At 43.9% G+C, this 18401-nt stretch overlaps 1 protein-coding gene across 1 annotated transcript in view; it reads left to right on the top strand.

Moving 5' to 3' along the window:
- The window catches only part of DPYS (dihydropyrimidinase), a 68466-nt gene that overhangs the window by 45697 nt on the left and 4368 nt on the right, over window positions 1–18401 (top strand). Inside the window, exon 8 of the mRNA XM_054590378.1 lies at window positions 17918–18125. Within this exon, the coding sequence (XP_054446353.1) occupies window positions 17918–18125 (208 nt within the window). The remainder of the gene's footprint in view (window positions 1–17917; window positions 18126–18401) is intronic.

Raw genomic sequence — 18401 nt, 5'->3', positions numbered from 1 at the left:
ACAGGGTGGGGCAAATGTAGGTTTTCAGTTGTTCCTATGGAAAATAATACAAGAATTCATAAATAACAATACAAGATAAACTTTGTGTTCCATATACTCACACCTATAAACCTGCTTCTGCCACACCCCGTATACCCCTGTGCAGGGATGAGCTGGAGGTGCTGACCGAGCCTCCTGCAAATCCAAGGTCAGAGCCTTCCCGCGGCGCTGCAGGGCAGCAGACTGTGTGCTCTGTCCTCGGTGACAAGTGCGCACTTGGCCTGCGTGTGCCATGGGTCCCGGCAAACCTGCCAGGGCTCCTGGAAGTTACTTCCCCCCACATCCTGCTGGTGGGGGGATTCTTTGGACACCAGAGGGCAGTTGCCATTTCCCTTTAAAAATTTTATGTGCCTGCAGAACACTTTCCAGCGCCTCCCCGAGGAGAGGCCTGTGCAGACGAGAGGGAGCTTGAAAGGAGTCAGGGTCCATTAGGTTTATTTTGCAGCTGCAGTTGGAGTCACATTAAACCTATTGCCTAATTTCCTTTGTCTAAGTTGATTTCTCTTTGGCCAGGAGGCAAATGGATCGATACTATTTTTTATGTCGACAATATGTTGCCGGAAGGAAATTTTCCACCAGTTCACGGTGCTGGCCTTCCGTCCTGTAGCTGGGGCTGCTGTGTCCGGGCAACGAGGAGCCCCCCAGACGTGCACGGGAGGGCTCTGGGGGGCCCTTCGCGAGGGGTCAGGCTCCAGGCAGGCTGCCCTCTCGGGGCAGAGCTTGGCATTCATGCTGGGGCTTTTTGCGTATGTTTTTCTGTCCATACTCTGATAGAGACAACTTTGCTTCATTTGTTTCTTTCCTGTGAAGCCTTTTGCTTTACACCTTTTTCTGTATTTGGAATGCTTTCTGCCTCTCCAAAATTTCTTATAAATGTTTTCTTTGCATTTCTGTTATAATACTTTCTTCCTGTCTTCCTCCCAACCCACAGTGCTTACACTGTGATTCTGCCCCTTATCGCAGAGGAAGGAAATGTTTATATTTTGCTCCCAGTTTGATTCTCCTACCAGGCATTTAAGGAAAGCTAAGTTTCTGGAGGCAGAGTAATGGGAAGGCAATTTACCCACAAGAAAAAAATTAGAGCATTTATCTGTGCGTAAGAGTTGCCAAATTCCTCACGTGGTGGGGCGGGGGAGACAGTATTAAGCAGTTGTCTATAGACATATTTATTGCATGTTTGCTCTGTATAAGAAATGCATTTTGAAATAGAATGCTGCAGGGCCCATAAATATAAGGTGTAATATCTGTCATCAAAGAGACTTTATTTTGGTTGGACAGATGAGATACAAACACAGCAAAGGATAGATAACTCTTGGAAGAAGAAAATAACAGTTCAACACTTCACCACAAGAGGTGACAAGGGTCTCACATGCTTGACTCTTGACAAATGAGTGGTCTAAATCATTGTCCTGAGTTGAGGTCATCAAACTTCACAGAAGACTGGGTCGGCCACGGGAAAGGGCTTTGAAGTTACTGAGTTCTTGGGGGTGCCTCAGGATTAGTATAGAGGGGACAGTAAAGCTACCCACATGGAGAAGTCAGGGGTAAATTAGGGAAAATGGGAAAGACACATTCAAGGGACAGTTGAGAGACTGGAAAGGCAGAGGGATCAGGAGACCAGGCAGTTGGGGACAAGACGAATTCTGGCCAGGAGCTCCGAGTATTAAAGTGTAGAGAATGTTCTGTTAGATGGCATGAGCTACTGAATGTCTTGGAGTGACAGTTTGAACTGATCTAAATCTGTGCTTCTCAGTGTTCGCATGGCACAAATACAAAATGATCTTATTTGCAGACTACCTGGCAGTAAAGAGGAAGGAATTTGGGAGACTGGGAGGGGAATATAGCACAAACAACTTGTTCTGGTTTGCCTGACACTTCCTCAGTTTTAGCAGTGAAAGCCCTTGTCCAGACAAATCCTTCAATCTGACAAAGCCTGCTTGTCACCTGGGAAGATGCTTTGGGTCAGTGGTGACGAGCCCATGGGCTCTGTCCACACCCGGTCCCCCTGGGGTCTGAGTGTTTGGATCTTGTATCTGGGCTCCTCAGTTGGGAAACTGGCCACCAGTATTTCCCGTGGTAAGTGTGCAGGGGTTGGAGTCGGGGAGAATGGCCAGGAGGCTTGAGGGGATAAGAACTCTGGGAAGTTGACGGCATTGAAAAAAATTGATTTAAGAGATTTCTTTTTTCTGCTGTCAAGAAAAATCTTCCTAGACAAGTTGGTGAGAGAGAGGAGTCAGACTTCACTTTGAAACAACTGCAGCTTTGTTCATCTATGAGCCAAGCATTTATTGAGTGCCAACTGGGTGCGATACATTATACTCAAAGTTGAGTGAGAAACATCTTCCCCTGTGGATCTAATTGGACAGATAAAAAACACTCCAAATAATTAAAATGACCATAATAAAAGGTGATAAAGCTGGGCGTGTGGTCCAGTGGTTAAGGGGCACGGGATTTTGAGCAGAACTGGGTCCCTGGATTTGGACCCCAATTTACCCATATGAGCTACGTGATCTGGGGCAAGCTACTCACTTTTCTGAGGCTCAGTAAAAAACATAGATATGCTAATAGTAGTACTGGCCTCTGAGGGTGTTGGAAAGAGATAATACCCTCAATATGCTGCAAGGCATGTAGTAAAAGTAACAAACGTTAAGTTCAATGTTACCATTATTTCAGATAATTTAAGACACTATAGATTTACAAACTAGAAGGTGTCAGAGGTATTGAAGGAAATAGTGTCAAAGGAAATGACTTTTATAATACGGGATCCTAGAGAAAAACGTTTAGATGGATAAATCAACAAGTCCCAGAATTCCAGTTTGCTTTGTTGATCATAATTTCTTTCATGTCTGTTTATACAGGGTAGGGCTAAAGTAGGTTTGCAGTTGTGAGTATGCAAAGTTTATCTTGTATTATTATTTATTAATTATTGTATTATTTCCCATATGTGCAACTGTAAACCTACGTCTGCCCCACCCCATACATATCCTGTTCCACACATTCAGTTTGTAATTGGCTTGTTAATGGGACACAACTAACCGCAATTTAAGTAAATATCCCTTAGGCATCACATTGAACAGGGCAGTTAAGACATTTTTGGACATCTGACAGCATGTGACAGTAGTTTCCAGGGAAGACTCTATATAATTTCTTTGTTAGGTCTTTTATCTAGGTTTCAGAGTAATAGGTAACTTCTACAGTTTTTAAATTTTTTTGCTGTTGTAAATCCAAAATTCTGACTCTTTCCATTGGATGGATACTAACCAAGGAGTTATTGTATCAAAGGGTAAGCATTTCAGGGCTCTCTGCTCCTGTGGTTACCACCTCTCATGGCTCTTTACCAGCTCTGGGAACAATCTTTTTTTTTTTTTAATTTTGCTTTTGTTACTTTTGCAGGTAAAAATTGTTACCTTTCAGCTACAAATTGCATATGTTTGAGCACTAAGGAAGTTGAATACTTTCTCGCAGGCATTAGTCACTTTTTTTCTCTCATGCAGAAATATCTGATTATACCCTTTGCTCATTTTTCTTTTGGTAACATAACATTGTTTGTCTCTTTTTTTAATCCTCACCAGAAGACATGATGCTCATTGATTTTTTTTTTATTTTATTTTTTTAGAAAGAGGGTAAGGGAGGGAGAAAGGAAGGGAGAAAGAGGGAGAGAAATATCAATGTGAGAGAGAAGCATCGATTGGCTGCTTCTTGTTTGTACCTCGACTGGGGACGGAGCCCACAACCCAAGTATATGTCCTGCCCAGGATTTGAACCCACAGCCTTTCGGTTTATGGGTTGATGCTCCAATCAACTGAGTCACACCAGTCAGAACAGTTTGTTTCTTTATTTAAAAGGTCTGTCATATTTCTTGCAAACTCCCCAAGGTTGTTTTGAGGAATTATGCTATAGTTACCTGAAACTGCTTTGCATAAACTATAAGGCATTATATATATACACATGTCACTAATGAAACATTGACTTTGTTCATTTGTTTCAATCATGTTATAACAAAGAGGTCCTTGCAAATTCAGAAACAGATATGACTGGAGTGTGGGCTTAATTTGGGCAGGGATTTTTGTCTGTTTTATTCAATGCTGCATTCTCAGTACATGAAAAAATAAGTATATAATAAGCCCATAGATAAGTAAGAATTTTCTGCAACGTTCCATCAAGATGACTTCTTCATTTCATTTTCTTGTGTGCTTCAAGCCAGAAGCGAGGGTATTTGTACGTCACTGGGGAGCCAGAGCTGTGCATGATGGTCTTAGAACTCTGGTCTTAAGAATCTTATTTCCTAGAACCTAACCTTCTTTATGGAAACACTGTAAATTTAATTAGTAATCCTACCTCATTTATTTAAGTGATAAACTGGAGACAAGAACAGTTTAATGATGCAAGCGTGGCTTTCAGCAATATGATAAAAGACCCAGGTGGTTTTGTTTTTAATATATCAGTATTTCTACCTCCTAAATATATGGCAAACCTCCTAGTCCTTCCGTGACTCATTGTTATTTTCCGGCAACTATGAGAATAAATTGTGCACAAGGTATAAAGGAAAACATGACAATGTGTCTGAAAATTGATTCATTCTTTGGCTGCCTATTTTGGGGGAAAGTTTTTGCATATAAATTTATGCTGATAAGTATAATCTCTTGTAGAGCCCTAAATTCAGCTACCAGGTACCATCTTCTCTCTTCAAGTTTTTCTGCTGTTTTTGTCCCTAATTATCCTACCTTGCATTATGTTTACTTGTTAAGGTGCCTTAGTATTTCTGAAGAAGTTGATATAAAATTTCATAGAAGAGTGCATTTTACTCCAGACTTGTGCTCTGGATGGACCACTTACAGTGCGAGGTGATATACAGCTGTTAACACTTGGTATTTGAGTCACATAGGCAGTTAATTATAATCCTAGGTGAGTTACTCGGCTTCTCTGAGCCTCAATGCCTTCATTTAAAATACCTATAAAATAGGTACGTTTAAAAACCCTGCTTCTGTTGCATAGTAAGGAGACTTAAATAAAAATAATATGAAAAGATTTTACCATAGGGCTTGACATATAAGCATGCAGTAAATACAAGCTGCAGCTGAATATTGTTTACTGTCAACGTGTTCATCGTGGATGACCTGGTCATGACTTTCAGCCACTGAGGTACTATTAGTAAAGGTAAGAAAAGCAAGTGAAAATGGCAAATTGAATATTTTTGGATAGCAAATGATGAGGAGAGATCCCTGCCAGAAACTATCCTAGAAGTAACCCATCTGGGATGTAAACAGAGAGACGTAGAACCACGTGGAGATAGATAAAGATAGTTATATAGGTATAAATATAGATATATACTTATATATACATACATGTACATACATTTGTGTACATATATTAATGTGCATACACCTGTACATATGTATACACATTATATATCCATGTGCATATGTAAATATACACACAGGTATACCTATAGACATACTCACATGTTTTGACCTTCCGTGACTGTAGGAGCTGATTAAGTAGTGTCGGTGAGGCTGGCTGTCTTTGCATCTGATGCTGGAGCTTGAGTCCAGCAGGCAGGCCTTTGAGAAGGGAAGATGGGGTACAATGGGAAGAACAAGGACAAGGTGGAACCACAAGTATGAGCCAGAGCCCCACAGGAACGGATTGGAATCCGTGCCAGCGGTCATGGGGCCAAACACACACACCTGGCCCAGGGATCTGAGCAGCTGAAGGGAGAGCAGGGGAAGGCAGGGCAAGAGCAGCCAGGGCTCCTCACACAGGAGCCGAGCCTGCGGGCCACGTGAGCTGCCAACGGCTGGTGGCTTCCCTTCCACCCTCCGAGGAATAGCTGCCGTTACGGATGTGGGGATCCATTTTAAGGATGACGACACCGAGGTTCAGAGAGGTTAGTCATTTGCCCCAAATCCCACGGCCGGAATGGGCAGAGCTGGGGTTCTGAGCAGGCCCAGTTGACTCCAGTGTCTAACCTCTCAAACCCTGCAAAGAGACAGCCTCCCAAAAGGGCAGGGGAAGATGGGAGGGGCGCCGACAGCACAGGGTTAAGGCTTGGTCTCCGGAGCCAGACCTCCTGGGTTCGTAATCTGTCCTCTCTACTTACAGACAGCGTAACCTGGGACAAGTTAATTTACCTTGGTTTGCCTCAATTTCCTCATCCGTCAAATGGGCACAACTATAATATCCATAAGCAAAGGTTGCTGTGGAAGATACGTGAATTCTTTGTAACAGTGCCCAGGGCTTTAAGCACCCAGGTGCCAGACACCTGCCACCCCTGTTTTGCTCAAGTCAGCAGGTTTCTGCTTGTCTGCTTGTCTGCGGTGGCAGGCGCCTCGTCAGGCCTCACTGGGTGTCATTCCCTTTCCCTGCCTCCCTTAGGGATGAGTCTGCCCTGAGGCGAGCTTGGTGGTGCAGCTGAGTCAGTTTCCTGGGCTGCATTTCTGCAGCTTTTCAGCACCATCGCCTTGGACCCTGAGCCCCGTGCCTGCTCCTGGCAGACAGAGGTGATGTTGCAGTGACTACGTTAGCCCTGGCATCTGTGTCTGTGACCCATTAGCACTTCTGGAAGCAGGTGCCTTTTGGGCCTGGTCAAGTTAGAGCTATACCGCCTTATTGCTGACTGGGTCTCTGGAGCTGTGCTTCCAGCTCCGACAGGGCCTCCAAAATGCTCTATTTTAGGAGGGTCGATGCAACGCTAGAGTGCACCATGGCTGAAAGAGATGATTCATTGTCACCGAGTTCTTGCCCAGATGGAAGAAAGATAATTACTATTAAAATTCCCAGTTCTGGTAACCTTTTTAATGCATGAAGAACAGCGTTCTCATCCCCTGAGCAGGGAGATGGCCACGGATGGCTGGGTGCGGTAGAGAGAGACTGGAGTGGCGGTCAGCCTGCTTGTGCTTCACTTCTGACCCTGCCACTTACTTACGGGGCATGTCAGTCTCCATTTTCTCCTCGGTTAAATGGAGATAATAATATGGGTTGCTGGAAAGTAAGTGGCTGGAGTACAGTAGCTGCTTCATGGGCAGTGACCCTACCTGGAACTGCTGGGATGGTCGCTGGTGTCTCTCTGCCTCATTGCTTTTTAGGTACCTTTCTTGTTCTGCTTAGTGCTCTTCTTATTATTTGTTTTTGTTTTTGTTTTGTTTTGTGTTTTGTTGTTTGTTTGTTTGTTTGCTCCTCCATCTTTTCCATCTTTCTCTCTGGGTTTTTAATTTTTTCTTTTTGTGGTTCTCTTCCCTTGTGACGCTTTTAGGTCTTTTAATGCTCTCAGGAGCCTTGTTTTTTCCCACTCCTAGAGCATTTAGAGCATCGGTCAATAAACTTTTATAAAGGGGCAGGTAAATGTTTCGGGCTTTATGGGCCATTGGCTCTCTGTTGCTACTATTCAACTCTGCCCCTGTGGTACCAAAGCAGCCATAGAAAATACATAAACATGGCTGTGTTCCAATAAAACTTTATTTACAAAAAACAGACTATGGACCAGATTTGACCTGCAGGCCATAGTTTTCCAACCCATGACTTAGACTTACGGCAATTACAGACTCTTCTCATCAACCATACAAAGTCCGCTCCTCTGATGAGCATCCTGGGTCCCCGTCCACTTCCCAACATGACACTGAGGGAGGCTTTGGTGTTCCACGGCTCTTGTTCCATATTTTCCCACTGCGCAGTCTTTACGCAGTGAATGAAGAAGGGAATGGAAAAGGTGACTTTGTTAATCATGATGGAATACCATTCAAGTCTAGAAGATTCTCAAGAAAGTCAATTCAGACACTTGGATCCTAAGTGGCTCCATCAATTCAAAACTGACTGATGGCGTGTGAGCAGTCAGCCTGAGGTGAAAAGCGACAGCCGTGGCAGAAATATATAAGCGTGGTGCTCGTACTGTGAGCTTTGCATTGCTATTGACAGGCTGTCTCAGCCGCCTTCTGAAAGAGCTTGTACCCTGTGCTGTGGTCAAAACGAGCTGTTTTTCATCATGAAGGGAAAAAGCCTTTTTACTTCGCAGACCTAAGTTCAAGAGCTCACTTCCCCATGGGTTAGATGTGTCCTAGGCAATTTAACCTCTTTCAGCCTCCATTTCCTTATCCATAAAATAGGAATAATAATATTGATATCATAAGCTTACTATAATAGAGATTAAATGAGATGATACTTTCAATACCTATGGCAGAGCAAGGCAGCCCACAAGCGTGTGTTATGGTTTTTATTATAAAATGTGTTTTGACGACTTCAGAGTTTAAGAAAGCCCTCTCAGTTGCGATGGGAGTAGAATCATGTGACAGGCTTGCTTCGCCATCTTCTCAGGGATGCCGGAGCCCAGCTAATGGTCTTTATTTTACCTTTTAATTGAACTTATTGGGGTGGTGCTGGTTAGTGAAATTATATAGGATGCAGGGGTACGATGTGATAATACACTCAGCCTCCATTCTCAGGATTCCAGCGTCGGCTCTTGACTGGGCCTGCAGTCCGGCCGGCCTCCTTGGTTTTCTTTCCAGGCCACAGACTTTGCTTCTCTCTTTCACTCACATGCCTCACTCCCTGCTTGTCAAGAAGTTATTTTCCAGTGTCAAACTGCATTTTGTCTGCCAGCGTTTCTGCTTACTATCTCTTTTTAATCCCCTCAGTAGGGATGGAGGGAAAATAGGTCATCTTCTTTAAAAAAAAAATAAAAGAAAAAAAAAACAGCCAAGTTGAAAGTCCACCAGATATTTTGGTTATCTAACTTTCTTTTTTTCATCCCTTTAGTTGAGAACCCTACTGGCTTCCCTTCATATTCCAGTCATTCCCTTCTTAAACTATGGCATTAGAACTGAACATAATAGTAAGTACCTGGCCTCTCTTAACTTTCAGGAAAGATGTCCTGTGCATTTTACCCAGTGTATTCCTGTGCAGAAATCTTTTTCTGCCCAAGTTGCACCCACAGATAGTCTGTCAAACAACGTCATCTTGCCGAAGACAAGGCAGCTTCCCAGGGAGGGTAACAATATAATTACAAGAACAAATCCGTGGAATGTGAATCTACCTCTTACAGTATGGCAAGCCAGCAGCTCACCTTCTGAAAGCTAACAATCCTACCTCACCTATAAGCACGTATGTATTTTATGTTCATAGGGCACACATCCGAGTATCCTGCTGGACTTTGCTGATTCACATTCAGTTCCTGTTCCTTCAAGACTCTAAACTATTTTTAGTTCCCCACTTTCTGAAAACTAGTATATAGAACATGCAATGTTTATGTTAAGTAGTGATTCAGAAATTTACTAATAACAGTTTCAGATTAAACAAATATGTCTATAAAATGCCTTCTCTTTGCTCAGTGCTAGGTGAAGCACAGGAGGTGAAGGCTGTAGTACGTACTTCCAAGGTTAATTTTCTAGTGTCTAAATCCCATTCCTGTAACCGTGAGCTACAACGCCGTGCAAGACCACTGCGACACAGCTCCAAGGACAAAGTAGTAGGGTTACCTGATCAGTTGATTTCTTTCAGTCAATGTTGGGGCAACATTTTTCTAAATCTGCATTAAATGTCTTGCCATCCCCTGAACACCGGTAGAGCTCCCAAGTTATTGTCCAATTTAGATTTAATAACATGGCTGAAGCAATTCCCATTTTCTCTTTTGTGGGAGGAAGTGGTTGTAGAAGTCTGAATAGAGGACGGGAGATTGATGGGTGCAGTGAGCGGCAACTTTGCTTAATAATGACAATGTACTTGAAGTAGCACCATTTAGCATTTCCAGAGACGTGGCTGCCTTGCTCCCCATTTATATAACTTGTCACATCCAAGAAATGACAAGAGAGATAGTTTGAAATAGACAATTGGAACACACATCAAAAACAAAAACAAAACAAAACTTCCATTGTGACCCCGTTGAGAATGACCAATTAAGGTTTAAAGGATTTTGAATAACATCCTAAATCCCTTGCTGCTAAACAGAAAACAAACTACGAAACGTTAGGGAGTATGGGAAAAGTTGCCTCTGGTGGATACAAGATGTTTTCATTGATTGAGTACCTTTTTGGTAGCTGCCTACAGAACTTTTAAGGGGCAATATTATCTGGTGGTTAAGAGACCAACCCCTGCCTCACCTGAATTATATAAACTTACCAGCTCTGAAACATGGGGTGAGTTATTAATTTTTTGGTGTCTCATCAACCTCATTTATCATGGGGTTGTTGGAAAGATTAAATGACTATAGTTCTCTTGTGTTAAATACAAGTTCCTATAACACTATGTAGAGAGAGAAGTTATAGCTTTAAAGATGCCACTAATAGTCCTGACATAATCCTATTAACTTTTATTGGTTCTCACAGCAACCTGGTACGAATCTATCTGTGCCACAGACAAATTGGCTGAGTTAGAGAAAATATAACAAAATACTGAAACACGTCATTTCCCGGGGCGAGGAGACCCCCTGCTCCAAGAAACCCCTTCCCTCTGCAGTGCTCCGTGCACGCGGGCAGTGTGGCAGCCTCCTGCAGGCTTTGCTCCCGTGATTTTTTTTCATCTGTAAGAACATGCGGCTTTTTGATAGGAAGCGATCTGCAAAGGAACAGAATGTTTTCTCTGCAGCTGTGAGGTGAGCAGTATCAAAGTTATTGACTAGGTTGGAAAACAGCTTAATGTTACCTTTGGGGCCTCTGCCTCCCTGGCGGCTTGAGCCTCAGAGATGGGTGTAACTGGGACTCAGCAAGACCACCTTGACACCCCTCTGCAGAGAGACATGTCCGTTTGGTACAGGCTCCAGGAGCGCTTGACAGAGAGTGGCCCTTCCCCTGGGCAGAGTGACCACTGAGATACCCTTCCTGTGACTTTGCTAATGAAGTGTCAACAGAACTGCAGCCTCACCCACCAAATGCGGAGGCTTTAATCATCCCCATCCCTCCTGTCAGCACTGGACAAGCCTGGCCATCCAGTCAGGGATTAGAGAGAAGCTCTTTCTCGTAAATGCTACTCTACAGAGCTCACTTGCATTTTGTTACATTCGAAAAATATTTGATAATGAATCTCACAGCACTCTGGTTTTGCTTACAAATGGAATCAGAGCATCGCCCCACATTTGCGTCTGTTCTGCAGACAGATTTGCTTGAAAATAGCTTTTAGGTTGTGTTTTTCTTTTGTTTTATTTTTTGAGTCAGACCTTTCAAACTCTGCCTCAGAGACATCCATGGGAGTTACTACTCTTCAAAGGACAAGATCACTTTCAGGGGTCTTCGGCTACAAACTTTAGGGACCAACTTGTTCCCACTTAAGCAAAAACACACTCTACAAAGGCCTTGGGGATCTCAGGGACGGAGGGAGCGGTGAGTGCCCCAGGCCCCCCAAGGGCAGCGGCCAGGAGAGCCCTGGGCAGCCCGCAGCAACGGCCGCTCCGTGTGCAGGGACACACCCTCTGATCACTTTTAGTTTTTTTAGTCACTCTGCCAAAGATTCAAATGCTCAGGAAACAGAACGCAATCTCGCATCTCTTGTTTAGGGAAGAACAGGGCACATGCGTAACAGTCTTGCCAGATGACCCCCAATGGGGGAGGGAAGTTTCGTAAAGAAAATGTGGGGTGCTGACACGAGAAGAAGGGAGAAGCGATGCCAAGGGCCAAAGCTGCAGCACCTGCTACGCTGCGCATCTCAAGATGCGGTCTTGTGCGTGGCCCATTTAAGAGCTATAATACAAGTGCAAAATCTATGACTCCTGCTCCAATTTACCTGACTGGGTTGCTGAACCTTACGACGACGACAACAGGTGCTGGTCCGTTCACCGAACCTCCCTTTCTGTCAGGGCCAGGCGTGTGTGTTCTGCTGCCTCCCGAGCCAGCCGGCCAGCGTTCAAAGCGCTGCCAGAAGCTGCCAGCCCCACAGAGGAGGTTATGTGAATCTGACTTTGCTTTCACACCGGACCTGTGCTGCAACAGAGGGAGCCCCTTTGGGCAACTTATGAAAATCTGGAGGATGTTTTGTGATTTTCCGTAAAGCTCTGTGGAGGGTGGGTCTGCTCCTGTGTGCTGTGTGACAGTGGCCCAAGTCTCAAACGGGGCTTCACGCCCACCTCTGCCCAGGGCTTGGCGTGGGAACAAGGCTTGGATGGCCATTGGGCTCAGGCTTCATGCCTGGGAAAAGCTTCAGATTTATATTTTTGAGGTTATCACAAAAGGAGGTTTTTAAAAAGGTTCCAGAGATACAGTGCAAGTATTAAAAACAAAAGATATATTAGGCAGGGCTCTTAGCTACAACCGAGTGACGTCCACACTGGGTAGTTTAATAAAAGCGGGCTGGGGTGTATTAAAGGATACCCGATAACCCAGAGAATCTCCAGGAGGTACAGGGGATCGGCTGAGAGGCTGCTCCTCCAGGAGCAAAGCCTCAGGCCTCACAGGGCCCCGCTGAGCCCCAGGCCACCCCTGGGCACAGTCACCAGGACCCCTTCACTGAGGCAGGGTCCGCACCCCACTGTCTGCTAAACCTCCATCCCAGGAGGTCCTGAAAACAGGCTTTATCCATCCCCACCCTCACCCGCGTGGATTCCCGTGGCACCTGCTTCTGGAGTCACTAGCCTGCCAAGCCATGTTTAGTGCTAGGGCACTTTGGAAGTGGCCACGTCACATGATTGGGTTCCAGTGGCAAAGGAGGCTGGGAAGGCACGTTTCTGGCTTCTGCCCTGGGACAGAAGGCCTCGCCTTGGAGGAAACGTGTTTAAGAGGAACAACCAGGGTTCTTACAAAGACAATGATGCGACTTTGAACTTGTGTTCGTTCCATGAATGGACTACATCTCCCATACTGCACTAGTAATAAATAGATTTTTAACTACATTGCATAATGATTTTATAAATCTTATGATGATATTGCATTCTATGTTTGTTTAAAACAATTAAATAGTGAAAATGTAGCACAAATTTTTTTAACCTTCCTATGGCATGGTTACAAATGCATTAGTATTCTCAAAAAATAAAAGAGAGTCTGAGCTTTTGATTGATTCCGTATCAGACCGTGTGACCCTTGAGCAGGCTGTCTCATGGGTCCCCTTCAGCATCGCCACCTGGGATATGGGGGAACAGTACTTAGCTGCATGCTTATTAGTGCTGATAATCTTAGTATTTCTAAGTGCGGCTAGGTATTGATGAACAAATGTTTCCTATAGTTTGATAAGATACAACTAAGATCAGTAGTTGTAGCACGCTTACTTACATATTATACACTAATGAACTTGCACAGCTTGTCAGAGGTGTTAGGTGCACAGCAGAACTCTGGGACTGGATGCTTGTTCCATTTAATTCAGGGCTCTGCTTCCAAAACACGGTCAGTCCCAGAGGACAGACGAGGCAAGAGATTAAGCCAACAGGAAGAAAATTGTGTGACTCTTTTTATGCTCATTTCATAAATATTTATTAAGCACCTACTGTGTGCTGGGCATAAAACAACAAGATCTCTTTTTTTTTTCTTTTTAGATAGGTGGGTTTTATGTATTCTGAAATGTAAAACAAACATCTGGTATACAGTTCTTTCATTACTGATTTTTTGAAGACTATAATATATCGAAGTAAGATTGGTTTCTTTATCATTTCTCCCCATTTGCTTTAGTTTTGCTATAGGTAGCATAGGGAGCAAATACAATCCTTCTCAAAAATAAATGTTCAACTGTTTGGAGGTAATCATTTTTTTCCAGCTTGCTGGGTTTGTCTTCGGAGGCCAGTTCCCTAAGTTCCCGCCAGGGCGCTTCCTGGGAGACACGCTCCCCTTTGTTGCAGTGCCCACGTGGTCTCTTTCTTAAAGTGCACACCGAGTAGGGGGAGAACTTAGCAAGAGATCACTGCAGCGGATTCAGGTCAGATTGATCAGCGGGGCAAAGACGCTCAGTTTTGCTCTGGGTCTTCAAGGTCAGCTCCTTGGTACCAGGCATTTTCTTTTTCCTTTTCATTTTTCCAACTTTATTGAGATACAGTTAACATGAGACGAGGATTCTTGAGTAGAGCACTAGGAAGGGGACAACGAGAAGTGCGTTCAGGGTGAAACAAAGCGTGGAAGCTGAGGAGCTGGGGAACCGCAGCAGCCGTGGCTGGCAGGGGAGGGCTGGGGGAGGGCCAGCTCCGTGTCAGACACCCTCTGGTGCAAAATAGACACACTTGTTTTAACGCCATTGGTGATAATGCCTATAATTTACATTTTGTGTTAATTTGGCCTCATTTACATAATGCCTTATTATAAAGGATCACTTAGATGTTGTCTGATTGCCTTCTCACTCTCTCTCTTTCTCTCTCTCTCTCTCTCTCTCTCTCTCTCTCTCTCTCTCTCGCTCGCTCAGAAGAGCTGAGAGTATCAAGGCAATGGGTGACCTTTGTTCCCCTGAGGCAGAGAAATCGGATGTGATACTTTGTTGTCCCAGATCATTTGCTTTGATATTTCTTTTTGTATACTTGTTTTTTCCTAGCCCGCGAAAACACGTTTCTTTATATAGTTCCTTCTGTATTTGTCCACAATGCATATGTGTTTTCCTTGTAGGTATAGTGTACATACTTTCCATAACTTTTACATTTAATATTATGTAATTCTTGCTTTCTTTGCCTCTCCAGCATATTCTTAATTCTAGTCATTCATAGATGCCCAGTATTCCACTGAATAATTATTGGAAAATCGTTAGGCTTCAGTTTCTCAGTAGTTTATGCAGTATCGTAATGACAGTTTTTGCATACAGAACTTATTTCTTCTATTAGATCATTTTTCTAAGAGTGTTCGTAACTCAGCTTCCCATTGGGAAAAATAAGGTTTTGTGATTTAGGGTTTTCACCTCTCATTCTTGTACGTCAGTAACTACTTCAGCACCAACTTCTGTGCGTTCTGCATGTATCAGTGCAGACAAGTATATGTGACATTCCACAGTGCAAGCCCAGGAGTCCCTGCCATCAGTGGACTATCATACATGGGAAAGCCACGGCCCAGACCACAGAAACACTGTTGCAGAGAGATTGTAACCTTCAGGAAAAAGGCACATTATCCCGAAGGTCTGAAGCTGCTCTCTATTGCCTCCTAGATTTTCTTTGAGCCTGCTTCTTCCATCACCAACTCATAACTCATTCTGCACTCAGCAACCTTTCATATTTTTTATTCACTTTTCCTACTTTAGTGATGTAACTTACTATTTGCGCAGACCCTTCTCTCCTTCTTAGTGTTTAAATTATTGTTGTTATATTTGTGCCTACCTCCTATTCATTACCATCTTGTAAACTTTTCTTTATATCAGTAAGTTGGTTCTTAAGGCCACAGACAGTTGTTTTTGTCTCAGTGTACACCAGCCACGTGACCCAGTGCCTTCAGTCCTGGGTACTTACACTACAGAAGTGAACACACAGAACATGGACATGAATGCTTATCACAGCTCTATTCATAACCGTCAAAAACTGGAAACAACCCACATGCCCTTCAATGGGCGAATGGATACTCTATGATGCATTATACATTGGAATACTACTCGGCAGTGGAAAAGGAATGAACTATTAATACACACAACCACTAGGGTAAACCTCAAAATAACTATGCTGAGTAAAAAAAAGTCAGTCTCAGAAGGACTCATACTGTATGAGTCCATTTATATGACATTCTTGAAAAGAAAAAGCTATAGTGATACAGAATAGATTTAAAAGTTAATGTTAATTTAAGAAATATTTTAAAAACCCAATTTTACCAAACTATGTAGTCATATGTCTTTTGACAAGTTACTTCACGTCTCGGAATCTCAATTTGTGTACCTGTAAAGTGTAGAAAGTACGCATACCTTGAAGTGGTGTTATAAAGATGAAATAAGATGTTATAAAGTATCTACCTAACATACAGGCAGCTCCTTTTTTTCTTTTCCATGGTGATATTTCTCACTGGGAGCAGATTACCTTTTGTTATTTTCATCTGCATGTGTGCATGCGTGCATGTGTGTGTGTGTGTGTGTGTGTGTGTGTTTTAACAGTTATTTGGGTCTTGAACAACAACCAATTGGAGCCATTGAGGGTTTTAAGCAGGAAGGTGACATGATAGGATTGTAATTTTAAAATGATCATTTGAGCAGCTTTATGAAGAGCAGGGAAGAGGTAGAGGGGTAGGTGTGGTATCAGTGGGGCCAGAAAGAGGGGTTGTGGCTCCTCCAGGGGTGAGATGGTGGTGGCGTGGAGCCTTGGAGAGGCGACAGGTGGGCAGGTTCAGGATTTATTTTTTTTGGAGGTAGAACCAACAGGCTTGATGATGATTTCAGGGGTGAGGAACGGTAGGTGCTGGTGTCATTTACTGAAATGAGAAACTTAAGGGAGAAGCAAACTTGAGTGGTCGGGTGGTGGGAGGCACAGAAAGATCGAGAATTCTGTTTGGACGTGTCAGGCATGGAAAGCAAGTAGGCGGCTGGGTGTGGGGTTCGGGAGCCAAAGGGCCACGTCAGCATGGCCTCCCTCATTCCTAGGCCTGCAGCACCCAGAAGCTGCACACCTCCCGGCCCACCCTCCCACGGTAGGCCCGGGGTGGGCAGGCTTTTGTCTGCCCTTCCCTTGACATAGCCTTGGGGTTTTTAGCTAAGTACTTACCTTCAATCCATGCCTGAGAGGGATTGTAGAAACTTCTACCAGAATTCAGATTATGCTCATATTATTCACTGCTGTCAGACCTCTCGCCTCTTCCCCCAGCCCCCCCACCCACAACACACTCAATTTTCCAGTAGGGAGACACCCAACATTTCCAAATATCCCCAGATATCCTTCCTGGAAGTCATCAGTTGTACTGTGTACAATCAAAAGTCCAATAGTGACCCCTTATCTGCGGAGGATACATTCCAAGACCCGCAGCGGATGCCCGGAACTGTGGATAGTACTGAATCTTATATATCCTTTGTTTCTCCTTTTCACCTAAGGGAAACACTCTCTCCTCAGCGTAGCTGAGTCATCAACATTGCTATGCTTACAATTCGTTAAGTAAAGTAAGGGTTCTTTGAACACAAGCTCAGTGGTACCGTGACAGTCAATCTGAGAACAGAGACGGTTACTAAATGACTAATGGGCAGGTCGTGTGTCCAGCATGGACACGCTGGACACAGGGAGGGTTCCCGTCCTGGGAAGGACATAGCAGGGTGGCACGAGATTTCATCTCGCTACTCAGAATGGCACAGAATTTAAGACTCAAAAATTGTTTATTCCTGGAATTTTTCATTTAACATTCTTAGACTGCAGTGGATTGTAGGTAATGGAAACGATGGATGAGGGGGAGAACTGTATTAATACACTACTGAGAATGATGATGAATACGCAAATGCATTCCATACATTACTTTAACGTATTTTGTTATCTTTATCACCCTCAAATTTCCAGTTTTGCCTCAGAAAAGGGAAAGAAATTCCAGATATAATTTCTCCTTGATAAATACCAAATTCAGTGCGATGACTAGGCTCTGTGAAGGGAGGAACAGGAAGGGTATTTGGGGAGAGGCACGGAGGAAGTCTCAGGCATCCATGAAAAGTTAAAATTCTACAGAGCTGAGTATTGGTCAGAGCTGGGTAATGGGTCATCAGACCCGTCAGTGTTGGAAATCTTTTATAATTAATATTTTGTTCTTTAAACACATAAATACTGATTTTAAAATTTAAACGTGAGAGACGATGCCTTCCCTCCACCTGCCCCATCCTCATCAATCACCATAGAGAATGAGTGACTGGGTTTTTCCCTCAGAAGATGTAATTACTGTGTAATGAAATGTTAATGCTATGTTCTATTCTGAAGGTCTCCTGTTCCCGTGATGAAGCTGTGCCCTAATAGAGTTGCTAAATTTTCTTCTAGGTCATTCTTTTAGTATTTTATATTTGTCAGATGAGCTGGCGATGAGCTGGCGATGACCTGGGGCTTCTTTGTTTTTACAAACAGGACTATCTCGGCCAAAACTCACCACCAGGCCGTTAACTTCAACATCTTCGAGGGCATGGTCTGCCATGGAGTGCCCCTCGTGACTATTTCCAGAGGCAAAGTTGTATACGAAGCTGGAGCTTTCAATGTGGCAGCGGGAGACGGGAAGTACATTCCTCGCAAGCCGTTTGCTGAATATATTTACAAAAGGATCAAGCAGCGGGACGAGGTGAGTTGTGCCTGAGCGACTGTTGCCCTGGGCTGGACTGTCGGCCACCCCTGGATGATGCTGATCGTTGTCCCAGAGACTCAATTCACTACATTCCTGGGACGTCAGAATTGACATGACTGTTTCCAAGCGAACACAAATTTTTAAAGAAAGAATCCTTATTGGATGGTTGCATTTTCCCTTATAGACTGGCACCTATTCCGGGTTTCCTGATGGGCCAGGTCAGGGTTTCCCAGGAAGATTCAAGGACTCAGGGGGCCTTTGGCAATGTGGTTA

The sequence above is a fragment of the Pteronotus mesoamericanus genome, unplaced genomic scaffold, assembly GCF_021234165.1.
Source record: "Pteronotus mesoamericanus isolate MK-2021 breed Mesoamerican mustached bat unplaced genomic scaffold, CSHL_Meso_final scaffold_174, whole genome shotgun sequence".
In the NCBI taxonomy this organism is placed as follows: domain Eukaryota; kingdom Metazoa; phylum Chordata; class Mammalia; order Chiroptera; family Mormoopidae; genus Pteronotus; species Pteronotus mesoamericanus.
The sequence above is the reverse complement of the archived record's forward strand: the minus strand, read 5'-3'. Positions and strand labels throughout refer to the sequence as shown.